The 14,310-nt window shown below is 36.5% G+C and overlaps 2 protein-coding genes across 5 annotated transcripts in view; one reads left to right on the top strand and one right to left on the bottom strand.

Moving 5' to 3' along the window:
- Positions 1-14,310, top strand: part of LOC116304931 (histamine H2 receptor) — a 109,061-nt gene that overhangs the window by 28,834 nt on the left and 65,917 nt on the right. Inside the window, exons 1-5 of one of the 4 annotated variants that reach the window (XR_004197211.2) lie at positions 312-694; positions 1,626-1,696; positions 3,604-3,716; positions 4,672-4,769; positions 5,319-6,223. The gene's annotated coding sequence lies outside the window, so the exon portion shown is untranslated. Of the gene's footprint in view, positions 1-311; positions 695-1,625; positions 1,845-3,603; positions 3,717-4,671; positions 4,770-5,318; positions 6,224-14,310 lie in introns of those variants that run through there. The other 3 variants (XR_016120872.1, XR_016120873.1, XM_089036080.1) reach the window with 3 other exon arrangements.
- LOC116297286 (transcription factor HES-4-A) lies at positions 7,155-8,809 on the bottom strand. Its single transcript, XM_031705493.2, has 4 exons — positions 8,559-8,809; positions 8,339-8,434; positions 8,033-8,126; positions 7,155-7,804 (listed from the first exon to the last, which is right to left on the bottom strand). The coding sequence occupies exons 1-4, from the start codon at positions 8,619-8,621 to the stop codon at positions 7,413-7,415; spliced, it is 645 nt and encodes a 214-aa protein (XP_031561353.2). The 5' UTR covers positions 8,622-8,809; the 3' UTR covers positions 7,155-7,412.

Raw genomic sequence — 14,310 nt, 5'->3', positions numbered from 1 at the left:
TTTACACAGTGTTATACTGGATTTGTCATGGAACAAAGCCGAGATCCCGCCTTTTATCAGTCATGAGTTTTATTCAAACAAACATTTTACATTTATTCACACCTTTAAATGTTGGTTGTTTTTGGCCGTTTTTCCTAAAGATTTTTTTTCTAAAAATTATCTATTTATTTGATTGGAATATTTGTACAAATGAACTCGACGCATTTGGCTTTACAAGGCAATTGTTCAGTAGGAACGGCTTATTTTACTCTAATTGTTCTACATTTTTTTGCTAATTCAAAAATGGTCTATAAATCAATCAATATTTTGTCTCTCAAAAGCTACTTAAAATGGGTGGCCGTTAGAAGAGTTTGACATTGCTAAAGCGAAAAATGCGCGTGGTAAAGAAAAATCGGGTCACAAGATCAAAGACGAGAAGATCTGCCCGCGCACATACCTTGACGGCATGAATCACGGCTCAAGCTGAAATCACAATCATTTTGTGGCGAGACGTTAGGAGGGGGACACCGCATTTTGGCTACGTCCTAAGCTGTCTAGAATAATAAGTTAAAAAACCTAGCATGGAAAAGGCCAGGACTTAAACACTAATCTCATTTAAAATCACGGTTTCAGAACTGTAGGAGCTCTAATACACTCCTCAAACTACTAATTTTTTTTCGCAATTCTACGTACATCAATGATAGCTGGTTTTTGAGTACGTTACCGAGTTAATATAGTTAACTGATAGATCAAATGCCAAAAAATAGAAATCTCGATAAGCCTTTTGAAACTTATCTTTTTGCATTAGATATATCTAGGCAATGAACCAAGATCTTAGATAAAGTCATGCAATGTGAAAACTGCATTCAAGGATTGCAATTTAAAATCACAGACATTCGAGAAATAGATGACATCAATGGCAATCAATGCAGGGTCTAAAATGCAGTTTTGGAATGCAGTTCCGGTGCAATGCTTATATGACGCGACGCCAACGCATTGTGCGGCTTCGTACGCCCATGGCGTCAAGGGGAGGGGACGGCAAGGATAAGTAAGGTTATGGTGGGGAAAGCGAGGGTCAACCCCCCCCCCCCCCCCCCCTAGAAGCCCTGTATCTCCGAGAACGTTCTGATAAGGGTGGAAGTCGTACATATCATATATGATATTACTATCATACAAGTCTTGTATTAGGGACCGTTCATTGTTTATTGTCTGGGAGGGAGGGGGGGGGGGGGGGGGGGGGGAAGGGGGGATGAAATCCGATGAAATCCGAGGGGCTATAACATGTTTTCTACAAATGTAGGGGTGATTAGGTTTCCCTGTTAGCAGAGTCTCCCTTGCTGGCGATTCAACGAGGACAGATTCTGCTATCAAGGAAGAATCAGGTAAATAGCTATATGAATCAAGGGGGAGTTGGAGGGGGGATCACTCGGTAGCAACTACAAGGGTTGATCATAAAGTAATGAAGTGCCTCTAGAGGGGAAGGGAACCTTTAATTGTTATGATGTTGCAACAACAATCCCCTCCCCCTCCCCCGAGAGATAAATAATGACCACTCCCTAAATAATAAACTTATTCTAGTGCATCGAGTAACAGATAGATATTTTATTATTTTGATATTTTATTTCAATGTCAACATTCTTTTCTAGGCATTCATGAGCATGCAGTTTGAATGGCAGATGTGACAGAAGTAACAAGTTGATTTCCTACTGAATCAAAGGTAATTTTAGTCATAAGCTTATGTACTTCCATGGACGGGGGTCTTATTTAGCTACCTAAAGCCTTAGCGGGTTAGTCTGGATCAATTAGAGTTCAAAGGCATTAACCTTTAAAACTATCCGGTGACAGAAAATGCACTTTTTAATGCTTTGCTGAAAATTACAAAATGTTTATAAAATTCAGTTTCGGTGCTACTCAAACAATAAATACAACTTTTGGATCAGGATGCTTTTTGTTCAATGTGGGATCATTCGACAAGTAAAAAAGTCGAGTGAAGGATTATTCCTTTTGGTGGGATCAGGGATTTAAGTCATGCAGAACTATTTGGATCAGGGATAAAAATTTGTTGGTATAGAGGGCTTTTATCTTTAGGACAATAAAAGTCTACCCCGCCATGACCCAAAATAATTAATATAAGGGAAAAGGAATGCTTGGACCCGCCTTTATTGATCAATAGCGGCTGGGATACTGGTTATGATCGATGGAAATTTGCAACAGTGAAAAAAAGAGTACAGACTTTTATAAACCTGGATTTCCTTTTTTTTTTTTTTTTTTTTTTTTTTTTTTTTTTTTTTTTTTGTCTCTGGTTTTGTATAAAAGATTTTCAGTGCCATGCAATGATTTTCGTCTTCATGAACTTTAAACTTATGCTGCTTGGTGCTTAACCTAAATACCCTATTGATGGTTTTCAACCATTCCCAAGAGAATTAAATAACAAAAGACACGGCGGCCATGTTGGAGGATATAACAAAATAATTTATTGACAATTCTTTTGTTAAGTTCCTCCAACATGGCCGCCGTGAAAACCATCAATATCACGTTATGTACATATCCACTTTTAAACTGGGAAAGATATAATGTATTCGAGCCGTACGCCGTATACGGTTAATTAGCACTACAAATTGGCTTAGTTCTCAAATATAGTGAATGACTTCTGGCTAAAGTTGTACATTTGTACCCTTTTTGAAATGCTTTTTTCGACTTATTGCAATTTAAGAAAATCGAAACTTTTTTGATTTGAGAAACCTTCAAAAGTTTGAATAAAAGTTTATAGGTTTGTAATGTTTGTAAAAATAAAAAATAATTAGAGTTTCATTAATGTTAGCTAAGAAATGACTTTGATAACTCTTTTGGCAAAGGTTCAGTTTGGTGAATATCAGATACTGATGTAAAAAAAAACACCCATTGATTATGACTAACAAGTGTTTAATCAAGCCTTGGACAAACAGGAGGTTTCCCGTAGGCCTTAACAAGCTTAAAAAAAAAATCAACTCTCCTTTCTTTGCGCACTTAATTGGTCTTTTACTGTGAACAAAAGCCGTGAAATCAGCCACACGTGTTTCTTTGGAAAGGCAGTAACTGAAACGTCACGTGATGGCTTTTGGCGCGATGTTTGAATTTTGTTTCCGGTGGCGTTGCGCCATACATATACACAAACACCAACACAAGCACATAACAAACTTTTCATGGCCTCTCTTACGAATAAACTCGTGTGGTCGAACAGAACTGTTTCAGACAAGCGCATACTCCGTTGCAAAGTTGCCAGTTCTCGTACCAAATTTGGCGCGAAATTTGATATTCCTTGTGGTGTTTCCCATTTCAAAAATTAATTAATTCAAAACTTGGGAGTTAAAATGTTGACACTCAGAACATAATTCATTAAATAAATCCTCTGTCGACCAAATGTGCTTGATTATGTGACTATCTTTTTCCTACAAAGTTTCCCAATGCGCAACTCCTTCTTGTCGAAGTACCAAAAACCGTCAAGTTTCAACCTTTCTGTTAGCCTTTGTGTGATTACAGGTGTCTCATTGAGAAAAGGTGTCGAACTCCGGAGTTAGCTATTTCGTAATTGCAGCTGCGAAAACTGATTTAAATACTGCAACATTTCAATACCACATGTAATAGATATCATAAGCCGTTTCAAGGCCCATTTCGCAAGTTATAAGTCCAAAGCTGGCGCACTTGACGAACACAAGGAGACTATTGATGGACATTCTCTACGAAAGGATATGCAAAAGGTATGTAAATTCAATCATTTATAAGTCTTTAATATCATTCAATATTATCTAAAGCATCAGTCTTTTTCTCCAAATGACAAGGCATAAACCTTTTTGACTATGTCGAGATTACGAAAGAAAACAACCTAGAATTACAGAAATTCCGGTGAGCTTAGAGCGATAGTATACAATTATAGAAAGGTTAAAGGTCAAATGCATGGAGCGAAACTGACAGCACTGTGGGGGTAACTAAGACATAGCAGGGCCGGCTGAACGACCATCCTTCACTAGTAAACCAAACCCTATTTATAAACCAACGCCTATTTATCGACCAACCCCTAATTATCGACCATCCTCCACTAATTGACCAACCCCTATCTATCAACCAACCCCTATTTATCGACCAACCCCTATTTATCGACCAACCCTTATTTATGGATATAAAAAATGCATGATCAGACTACGTCACCAGTTTACTCAATCGTCATTTAGTTTTTTCTTTTGTTTTTGTTTTCTTAATAATCAACAAGACGTTAGGAAAATTGCATAAACTTTGAATCAGTTTCTGGGCCAAGAAAAAGGTGGGGTGGGGTGGGGTTCAATTCAGTCATTGACAAATTTAAGTATCCGACAACATTTAAATTCTCAGGCCCGTAGCTAGGATTTTTGTTGGGAGGGGTGCTAATTTACAAAAAGTGGACCAACCATATACTTTATTTTTTTAAAGTCCCATAGGACGCATAGGTATAGATAAATTATTAAAGTAAAATTACTTAGTTTTACGTGAAAATATCATACCAGCCAAAATCTCACTTGCTTAAAAAGCGGACCTTTAGCTCGCGTGGGTAGGGGGGGGGGGGGGGTGCGAACGCACCCCCTGCACCCCCCCCCCCCCCCCCTAGCTACGGGCCTGATTCTATAGGGTATTTTTGTTGTTGTTGTTATGAATGTCATATAACTATTCGTTTGTGCGTAGATCAAAATGGAATAAGCCGCGATATTAGAGTTTGAGTGTCTCGCACTTGCTGAAGCCGTCCGCTTATTCAAAGCCAAGGAAGTTGCTAGATAGGGAAGGTAATACAATATATATGCATATATTGAAGCTTCCATAGTCATTTTTCTTGTGTACAAATCTTTGCGTACATACTAAAACAGATTCACCGTTTCCATGGACTATAGATGAAAATAAGTGAGAGTTACTGACCGAATCGGCAATAATATATTGACGCCATTGACTTTCCGCGAAAAAAAATTATATATAAAGCAGCTCACCGTTCTGCATGGAATATGGAAGAAAATTATGAATTGGTACCGACGGTTGCTATCTGGTTAAACGTAGTTTTTCAGTGACCGCAGAACCAGTTTGAGCAATCACACATGCACGGGAAGAAATCTTTGATGTTTGCGCTTGATAAGAGCGTATATCATTTTGCTTTTGACTTGTTTTATTTTTATTCTCATACACTGTTGCTCTTAATAATCAGACCGAATCATAATAATGGATTTACTCACTGGAAGTTTTGACATTCTGTTTCAAAAGATGTTAGTAGATAAGAAACCATAGCCTTCAGTAACGCTTTTGTGATTGTTAACAAAACTAAAGCATTTTTCAAATTTTTCCAGAATTTGTTTTATACCTACGCCAGACCACACATTCTTCAAACAATGATGAGAATCACTCAAATTCGCAAGAATAAAGGTAGCGAAACTCCCTAATTCACCATGCAAAGAAGAAGCATGTAGAAAAACAAACAAGAGGACACGGAAACTGGTGAGGAGGAGGAAACAAAATCCGGACAACATCCAAGATAACAGCCCTCAAGAAGCCTACGCGATTCAGAAACACTTATTGGACCTCCCTTAAGAAAACCATTTGGGAATAAACGGAAACTGGTGATGAGGAGAAAACAAAATCCGGCCAACATCCAAGATAACAGCCCTCAAGAAGCCTACGCAATCATTCAGAAACACTTATTATACCTCCCTTAAGAAAACCATTTGGGAATTAAGTCAGCCATCATGATTGACAATAAAGCCATTTGCCTTTTGGCGGCCGTAACTGACTTCTCCGTTTCTCGAATCGATCGCAGTTCAACTTCGTATGTTATCGTGTCTTAAGAATCACCATATTGGTGCGCATAATAACTACATATTGCCTAGACGGTTCACCGAACCGATAAATTGAGAGATTGGCAGCTATGATTACTTGGTGTGCCATCAGATTATTAAATAGCTCGTTATTTATCAAGGAAATCGAAATTTGTTTGCCATCAACAGCAATTAATGCATGCTGCATTTTTTTTTTTTTTTTACAAAATTTTCCCAACAGATGATCTCGTGAAAAATTGTGAAAATGATTGGATGAAACATACACAAACTCTAATAATAATATATATAGATGCATATCTTTGCCACTTTCTCTTCCTTCTGAGTGAAGTCGTTTAGAAAAATAACCTCTAAGGGAAACAAACGAGATAAACAAAAATGCCACGAAAATGTGTTTTCATTTGGATTAAAGTATTTGCCAAGTTCGTGTTATTCCAACTCTTATGATACATAGATTCCCTGTTGTGTCTTCTTCTTGCTGGAGATTGCATCGCTGGTCAGTAAATGCTACCCGGATGAAGGAATGCAAAAGACTGCTCAGTTGCCAGTCACCTTGTGTACGAAAAAAGTTCGATAAACTTGTTGCGAAAATCGAGTGCAAACATGGTATGCAGCAAAAACGTTCACGATTTTCTACACTGTTCATTTGCCTAATGGAAACAGCTCAAAATGTACAGAATTTAAAAAATTCTTTGAAACCTTTGCGAAAATTAAGCTTTATAAACATTTTATACACGACCTTCTACATCGTTCATTTTGCCAATGGAAACAGCTCAAGCTATACAACAAAATTTAAAAAGTTCGTTAAACGATTTGTAGACATAGACATGTTGTTCAGCGAGAAAATTCACGCCTTCTGCTTCGTTCATTTGGTCAATGGCTTGCTTCTCTTCATCTCCCGATACCATGGAAACAGTTCGCCATGACCAACACTGAGGAAGCTAAACAAACACGCTGTGCACTCTTATTTCCGACCTCTTGTACACTCTTATTTTTCTATCATGGAGGGCCAAAGACTTTATTTGCTTTGAGGAAACGTCATTTTTGAGCTTCACCTTCAATTTTTTCAAGGCTCAATTTTAAGTTTTGACTCTTTCGTGCCATGTAGTGTAGAGTGATCGAAAAAAAAAGCTATCAAAACTTGTTTATGTTTGTCAAAAATTAAATGCTTTCTTCTTTCTTGTTAAAAATATAGAGGTATACCTTTCCGAGGAAATTATTTACCGCATTGGTTATCAAAGCATAAAATTAAGTTTCTTCTCAAACCGACCCCATTTATTTGATGAATTTACTCTGATATATTTTCACATATTAAAACCACCGAACCCTTCAATTCACGAAAAGACTAAATAATTTTTCTTCAAATATCTTTTAATTATTGCTTTTTATCACTGCTGTGCAGAATAATAATTCATAATATTTATCACTTTAATTCTCTATAAAATATCTCTCTTTAAGCAAACCTTATTTACATTTCCACAGATCATTTATACAATGAAATTCAAAATTTCTTCGCGTTTTTACTTACGAAACTAAATTTCTTAATGTCTTAATGAATAAATTGAGTCTTTGATAGAAACTTAAAAGAGTTTCATTCTGAAATGAATATTATCACCATGGACGCCACAACGCCGGTTTCTTTGTAGATACCGGTCTTTTAACGAATTCTGTTTTTACTTGAGCTGTGGTCTGTAACGGACTAACAGGTGACATTAAACTACTTGAATCTCTTAGTACGGAAACTGTTCCAGCGAGGTACACAGTGTTTTGAGATATAGGAGAAGGCGGTGGCGAAGGATAAGGAACCCAAACAGTTGTATTATTGGCGGGAAAACTTGGGGGCGCGAAAGTTGAATTTACACGGTTTCCATGACAATTTGAAGCGAGGTGAGACATGAGTTTTTCTCTAAGATGACCAGAACTATCAGAGGCACTTAGATTCTTCGATACTTCTGCTGCACATTGGTTAAATCCAGCTCGAAATTCAGCCAAGGAATTCATATCTGAATAAAATAAAAGAACGAAATCGTTAATTCATGATTTTTAAAATAAATTGTAATCGTTTAAAATATACATATACTTGAACGGAAGTAAATGAGCGTTTGAACGCTAACTCCAGTGGTTGCTAACTTTATCTTGTGAAAATAGATCCTCAAGAAAATCATTTATATAATATTCAAAAATATTGTTTACGAAAATGTTTTACGAAAATATTCAGTTTTCGTACACACCTTGAACTCGCAAGTCTTTTCGTTGAGCTGCCCGTAGGTAACTTACAGTCATCTCCAAGATATCAGCTTTCTCCATTTTAGAGTATCTGCTTGCCTGCAGAAAAGGAAAAAGAATACTATTTAGTAATCGATATCGGGTACAGAAACCACGACTTCATTTACATACAGCCAGCCGGCTGCGAACTGTTGTTAAGTGATATTCAATTAGGTTATAAAGTAGGTCACTGGACACTGATTTCCTTCACACCAAATTCTTCCGCTATCAGATTATAAAGTACATTCACCGTAGTACATTCGGCTACTTACATCTTTGTTCAGGAGATCCAGTACTAAGGTTTTTAGTTCGTTCAGACTGTCATTTATTCTTGCTCGTCTCATCTTTTCCATAAGTGGTTTCTTCGCCTGGTAAGAAAAATTGTATAGGAATCTCATAAGTCCAATGTTTGTGTGTTTTACCCAATAGTTGTAAACTAAATAAACACAGAGAAAAAAATCTGTGATTCTATAAACAAGTGTTTTCGCTCACCTTTCGTCTTTCAGAAAGAATCTTGCTGACATAGTTTGAGCTATCGATGCATTCTAACGCCATTTTGGTTTCGAGTGTTGAGTTGAGTTTTTGATAGCTGTGCTCTCGGCAGTGTGCGTTGATATATGAGCGAGTTTCATACACCAGTGCCTTTTATATGCATGAGATCGTGGGAATATCTAGTCGTGTGTCTCCCCGAGTTCATCTTATTTACAAACACCTGTCTGGGCACAATCGGCCTGCTCTTCAAAACAATAACACTAACGACTACAAAAGTTCTACCGTGGGAACCGTCTGCTCTGATTGGCTGCTGGTCTCAAGTCGCACGATAAACGTCGATTGCATTGTCTTATCGCCTTCAATGGCGCGTGAAAAGCGTGAGACCACTAAGCTGTGATTGGCTGAGATGTTTTCGCCTGACTTCCCTTCTTTATTGCTTACCATCTTGTACATCCAAACATGCGAACAAAAGCTCAGTGACAAGTTAGGGCTCGACTTTTTGGTTTTTATTCTAAAGAGAGAGCACACGTTCATTATACGAATACACTTCAATTTCTAACTTGACGGGCTTCGTCTTTTAAATACCCTAAAAATGTATTAAGTCGCTAAGTATTTTGGTATTTGAGCAAATCAATAGCCTATTACTATCCCTTTAGAAATACACGTGCGACGACTTCAGTCTTCTATTGTTTATCTTCTCAAAGCTGGCCTCACAGCGACGTTAAGGTTTTCAAAACCAAAAATTTAAATGACAAAAGCGATTCGAAATTTCCCACGGAAATGGTGTGTGATGTATAAAACGGGAAAGCTTGTAAAATTACAATTAACACCACTTCCTTGCGGATTGTAAATATTATAAGACAGGAAGAAGAAAATTGTGGCTCCTTTGCCTTAACTGTCTGGGAAAATTGTCGCTATATTTCTGGTTCATCTTCTTCTTTTGAAAGATATTTACTTCTTGTTAAATGGAAATTTACAGTTTTTATGAGCTCGACTTTCGACCTTGAATAATCTTAACTGACTTGCCATTTGTAAAAGGTACACAAAATTACTTCTTCGTATAGGTTAGAAAATCAATTTATTATTGATGACAGAGGTGTAAGTATTTCGTATGAATTTTGTAATTTTTCTAAACTAGAAAATTTACTAAAGTTCACAATTAAGTCTTCGTTATTATTATTGCTGGTAGACTATTTTTAATGCATCAACTAAAGAACATGTTTCTTACAAGACGTTTTAGTTATTATAGTGTAATTTTCGATTGCTTAATCGTCACATCAATGCATTCCAATGAAATACACAAGACTTTGTTTAGTTTAATGTAACTGCATTTTATTTTTTTACTTTGTTCATAACAATCATCAAAAGGACTGCATCGGCGTCCCTGCATTCCTGCACTCTTATCGTGCAAGCAAAATGCCACCTGAAACAATGGACGCGGATTTGCTACTGTCAGGATTGCAGCGTCCATTGTTGCATATTGGCGTCGGTTATTGCCGGTTTGCTAGCAAAGCTTCTATGCAGCTGCATGCTTGTCATGGATGGTTGGTTTAATGCTTACCAAACGACGCTTATACATATTAAAACATTGCATCCATGGGAAGACGAGTTTCTTTAATTGCAAGCGAAAGTATCAACAAAAGGATGCAAAATCCCGTACTTGAATGATGCTTGAGCTGAAACTTTCTGCTCGTTAATGGCTACGATTGCTTTAGAAAACAAGTAAAAAACGACTTTCAGATTATATATTTTTAGGTATATTTTCTTAATTACATGAGAAGTCTCAAGGCTTTATGCCATGTCACTATCAGTAAGTCGCCAAGATTATTTTTAATAAATCAAACCCGAGATAGGTTATGTCAATTCTTAACGCCATTCAGGTGAATCACTTATTTGCGTTCCTAAATACTTTGTGTAAATCTTAAAGATTTGACCGATAATGGCCCCTTCAAAGGCAGATCTTAATTTCAATCACATCAGTATTGTGACATCTTTTTTATAGAAGTTCTCAATCACCAAGTAATTTCGTCTTGGCAAGTGACTGTTTTTAGTAATGAAGCCTAGAGAGATTGTCGTTAGGAGAATTTGTCGTGTAGATCGCTGTGTCTTCCTAGGTTTTGTGATCATATAGGAAATTAACGTGTCTGTGCAGATCACATGCCCCAAATTCTTATCGACTTTGATGTTCCGTTGTTCCGATCGAACAACTGTGATAGTCAATCGCTAAAATGAAACTCCACGGCAAGAACGGCAATATCTTATCAAATGAGCATCTCAGTTTTTCCAGTATGTTTCGAGTTGCCTCTGTTATCTATTCGTTCTATATAAAGAAAGCTTCACAATTCAAAAGTCAATTCTAGATGAATTTGAAGCCATTTTGTTGTTCTTAGAGATCAAGAGAGCCACGCGTTCACATGCTAATAAGCGAACGTTCGCTCGTGCATGACAGTTAACGTGTTTGTTAAGCACAAAACTGTCTATTGTTCTTAACGTCGACATCATGGCGGCACTTTGACGGCGCTGTCTTTTAAGATATGCAATTTTTCCAGTCGGTGTGCAATATTTATGCAATCAGTAATGTGGTCTTATTATTGCACGTGCACTGTTAAGTCTAGCATACAGCACTGCTGATATATTATTGTACCGTTGCACCTGCATGGCTCTCGTGGCTAACACATGGACTTTAATGCTCTTATGCTGTTCGCTTCAGTAAATTTTACCGGGAAAAATTTGTCAGCAACATGAATACCGTTAGCAAAACTCGACAAATTTCAATACATCGGTGTCCGAATGCCTTAAAAGTAAATTTTTTTCTATCTTTCTTGTATTTCATATCCAGACATTGAAAGACAGAATATGTTATATTTGTGATTATTTTTGTTGATAGTTCCAAAGTTATTAACTTTACGAATATACATCGATTATTGCAGTAATAAATTCTATAATGCATGCATTTTTTGCTTATCACAGAAAAGACCAAAGTGAAGCTAGCGTCGGATTGGCAGCGTCGGATTGATATTCATTGAGATTCAGAATCATTTCCGGGGGAGGTCAAACAGGTCATTCTACTAAAATCCTCTTTTTCCCCTAACGGTGGTAAAATCACAAACGAATTCCGATTAAACTTTCTTCTCTGATTTCTATTCATGATATTCTACGCTCTTAGTAGAATACACTGCCTATTCTCGACGAATTTACGGATTTTGATCTCAGCCTCGGATTGGACTCGTATTACAAGTCACGTTCAAAACATTCAACTGACAACAACAGACTGACGATTTAATTTTTATCAAACATTCAATTTATTCACTTCTAACCTTCATATAGTGAACTCGATTTTACTTTTAACCTTCGTATCGGAATCTACATTTCATGATACTGATTTTGCTCTCAGCCTCGGATTGGGATCGTATTACATCTCAGCCTCGGATTGGGATCGTATTACATCTCAGCCTCGGATTGGGACCGTTTTCGATTCAAAGTTGTTTTATTAACTGATATCTAAGGAATGTTAACTTTATAAACTTGTTCTTGGAAAGCGTGATAGTCAGGGTAATCAATAGCCCGGCAAGAAACTATAGCTTTAGAATCCGTGTCCAATAATACGAAGCTTAATAAGTTTTGAACTTCGATTTAAAGAGATGTTTACAACTGCTATTAATATATTTTTTTACTTTTATCAATCAAATTAACCATGAATCAACAAATTTGCTATATCTAATGCCATCGCGATGACATCTGCAGGCGGCGATAATGTAAACTTACTAATTTGTACATGTACTTACTAATTTGTACCCACGTATACAAATTTTTAGCTAATTTCCTCGAGCTTGAATATTAAAACTTTTCGATTAAATAATTTAAACAAATGGCAAGGTGTTATGAAGTATAATTCTATGAGCCTCACACCACCTTGATTTCATGTCTGCATTGTTTATTCAGTTAAATGTGTTTCTCCATATCTTGTCAAGAAAGATACCTTAATGCCAGTGATCTTTATCAATCCACACGGCTCGTGTTTCACATCTAAATTCAGTTCCATTGCATGCAACAATGTAACCGGGGAAGGGAAAAGGTCTTTAAAATGTTGAATCATATTTTTTAAATTTAATATAAAAACATGATCAATCCGAGGCTGAGATGTAATACGATCCCAATCCGAGGCTGAGATGTAATACGATCCCAATCCGAGGCTGAGATGTAATAGAAGTCCAATCCGAGGCTGAGATGTAATACGAGTCCAATCCGAGGCTGAGATCAAAATCCGTAAATTCGTCGAGAATAGGCAGTGTATTCTACTAAGAGCGTAGAATATCATGAATAGAAATCAGAGAAGAAAGTTTAATCGGAATTCGTTTGTGATTTTGCCACCGTTAGGGGACAAAGAGGATTTTAGTAAAATGACCTGTTTGACCTCCCCCGGAAATGATTCTGAATCTCAATGAATATCAATCCGACGCTGCCAATCCGACGCTAGCTTCACTTTGGTACAGAAAAGGCCTCGCCAACTTCTCATGTAACCAGAAAGCCGACTGTGGAATTCTCAGTTCAAAACTTCTTACTGTTTATCTATGGAAAGTATAAAATGCTTTCAAACTGTTTTCAGGTTTAGTACTTCTCGAGTGAACAACGCCGTTGTTGAATAGCAAATACGTTTGTTCCAAAAAATTCAATTCAGCCATAATCTCTAACGTGAAATAGTTTAAAACGAACTTCATCGTTTATTTAAACGCTTAAAGTCCCTTGGATTTTTTAATTTTTGGTATATATTTTTTAATACATTTATTACGATATCTTTGTTATATTCATATTCCTTTTCACTGAAGCAACTGACTTGATTATACAAGTTACAAAATTTCTCACAGTGTCTTTAATTTTTTTTTGGAGATTCTGCCATAAAAGTCCTTTACACAATCAAGAAATGATTTAGCATTAGCAATCGAGAATCGGTTTGACAATGGCCTAGAAATTATTGAAAAAGCTTAAAAGGTGAAATAATTTAATCTTCATTTATTAGGTTCCTTTTTAGTCTTCTTTCTATTGTTGTACTTGTAAGCTAAGTTATCAATGTTTCATTAGCTTAAAGAATTCTTTGATTTAGCTTAAATAACTAGCTTAAATAGCAAGTACTCCTGGTGTCTAGTTCGAAGTGAATTATTATTTGCGGAACAACTTTTTTGCGACCTTCTGTTAAACGGAATTCCCCAGCTTTTCGAAATCCTAAGTTTTTAAATAAATCCAGAATCAATCAATGCTTCTTTAGCTTGGTCGCTTAATGATACACAAAGAATAATTCAAATCAAAGACAAAGGAATTAATTCAGTTTAATGACTTAAATAAATTATAAATGAAAGAAAACCGTCTATGAGAGTTTCAAAATTGAATGATCATTTAATGAGCTATTCAGCCTCGTGTTTAAGACTGGTTGAACATTACACCTGTACAGCTGGCTAGTGCTTTCTTTCTTGGTCGTGTGTTCGTTAAAAGTCTTGTTAAGAATGAATACTAGAGATTCCTTTTAATGCTCTTTTGTTAACGTGTACCGTGACTTGTGGACGAATAAAGAAACTCAAGGGATAAAAACAGATGAATAAAACACGGGAAATGCACCTGTAAGTGGTTTTGGCAATTTTGTTCAAAACTGAATTGATTCTGAAAGGACTTTTTAGATGATTCAATTTTCCTTCCTCAATACCCTTGGCGATGTTATCTCATTCAATACGTGCTATATTCACTGAACTCAGTTTAATAT

This window comes from Actinia tenebrosa, unplaced genomic scaffold (genome assembly GCF_029948245.1).
Source record: "Actinia tenebrosa isolate PJP-AT-01 unplaced genomic scaffold, QUT_ActTen_1.0 PGA_scaffold3__52_contigs__length_22856419, whole genome shotgun sequence".
In the NCBI taxonomy this organism is placed as follows: domain Eukaryota; kingdom Metazoa; phylum Cnidaria; class Anthozoa; order Actiniaria; family Actiniidae; genus Actinia; species Actinia tenebrosa.
The sequence above is the reverse complement of the archived record's forward strand: the minus strand, read 5'-3'. Positions and strand labels throughout refer to the sequence as shown.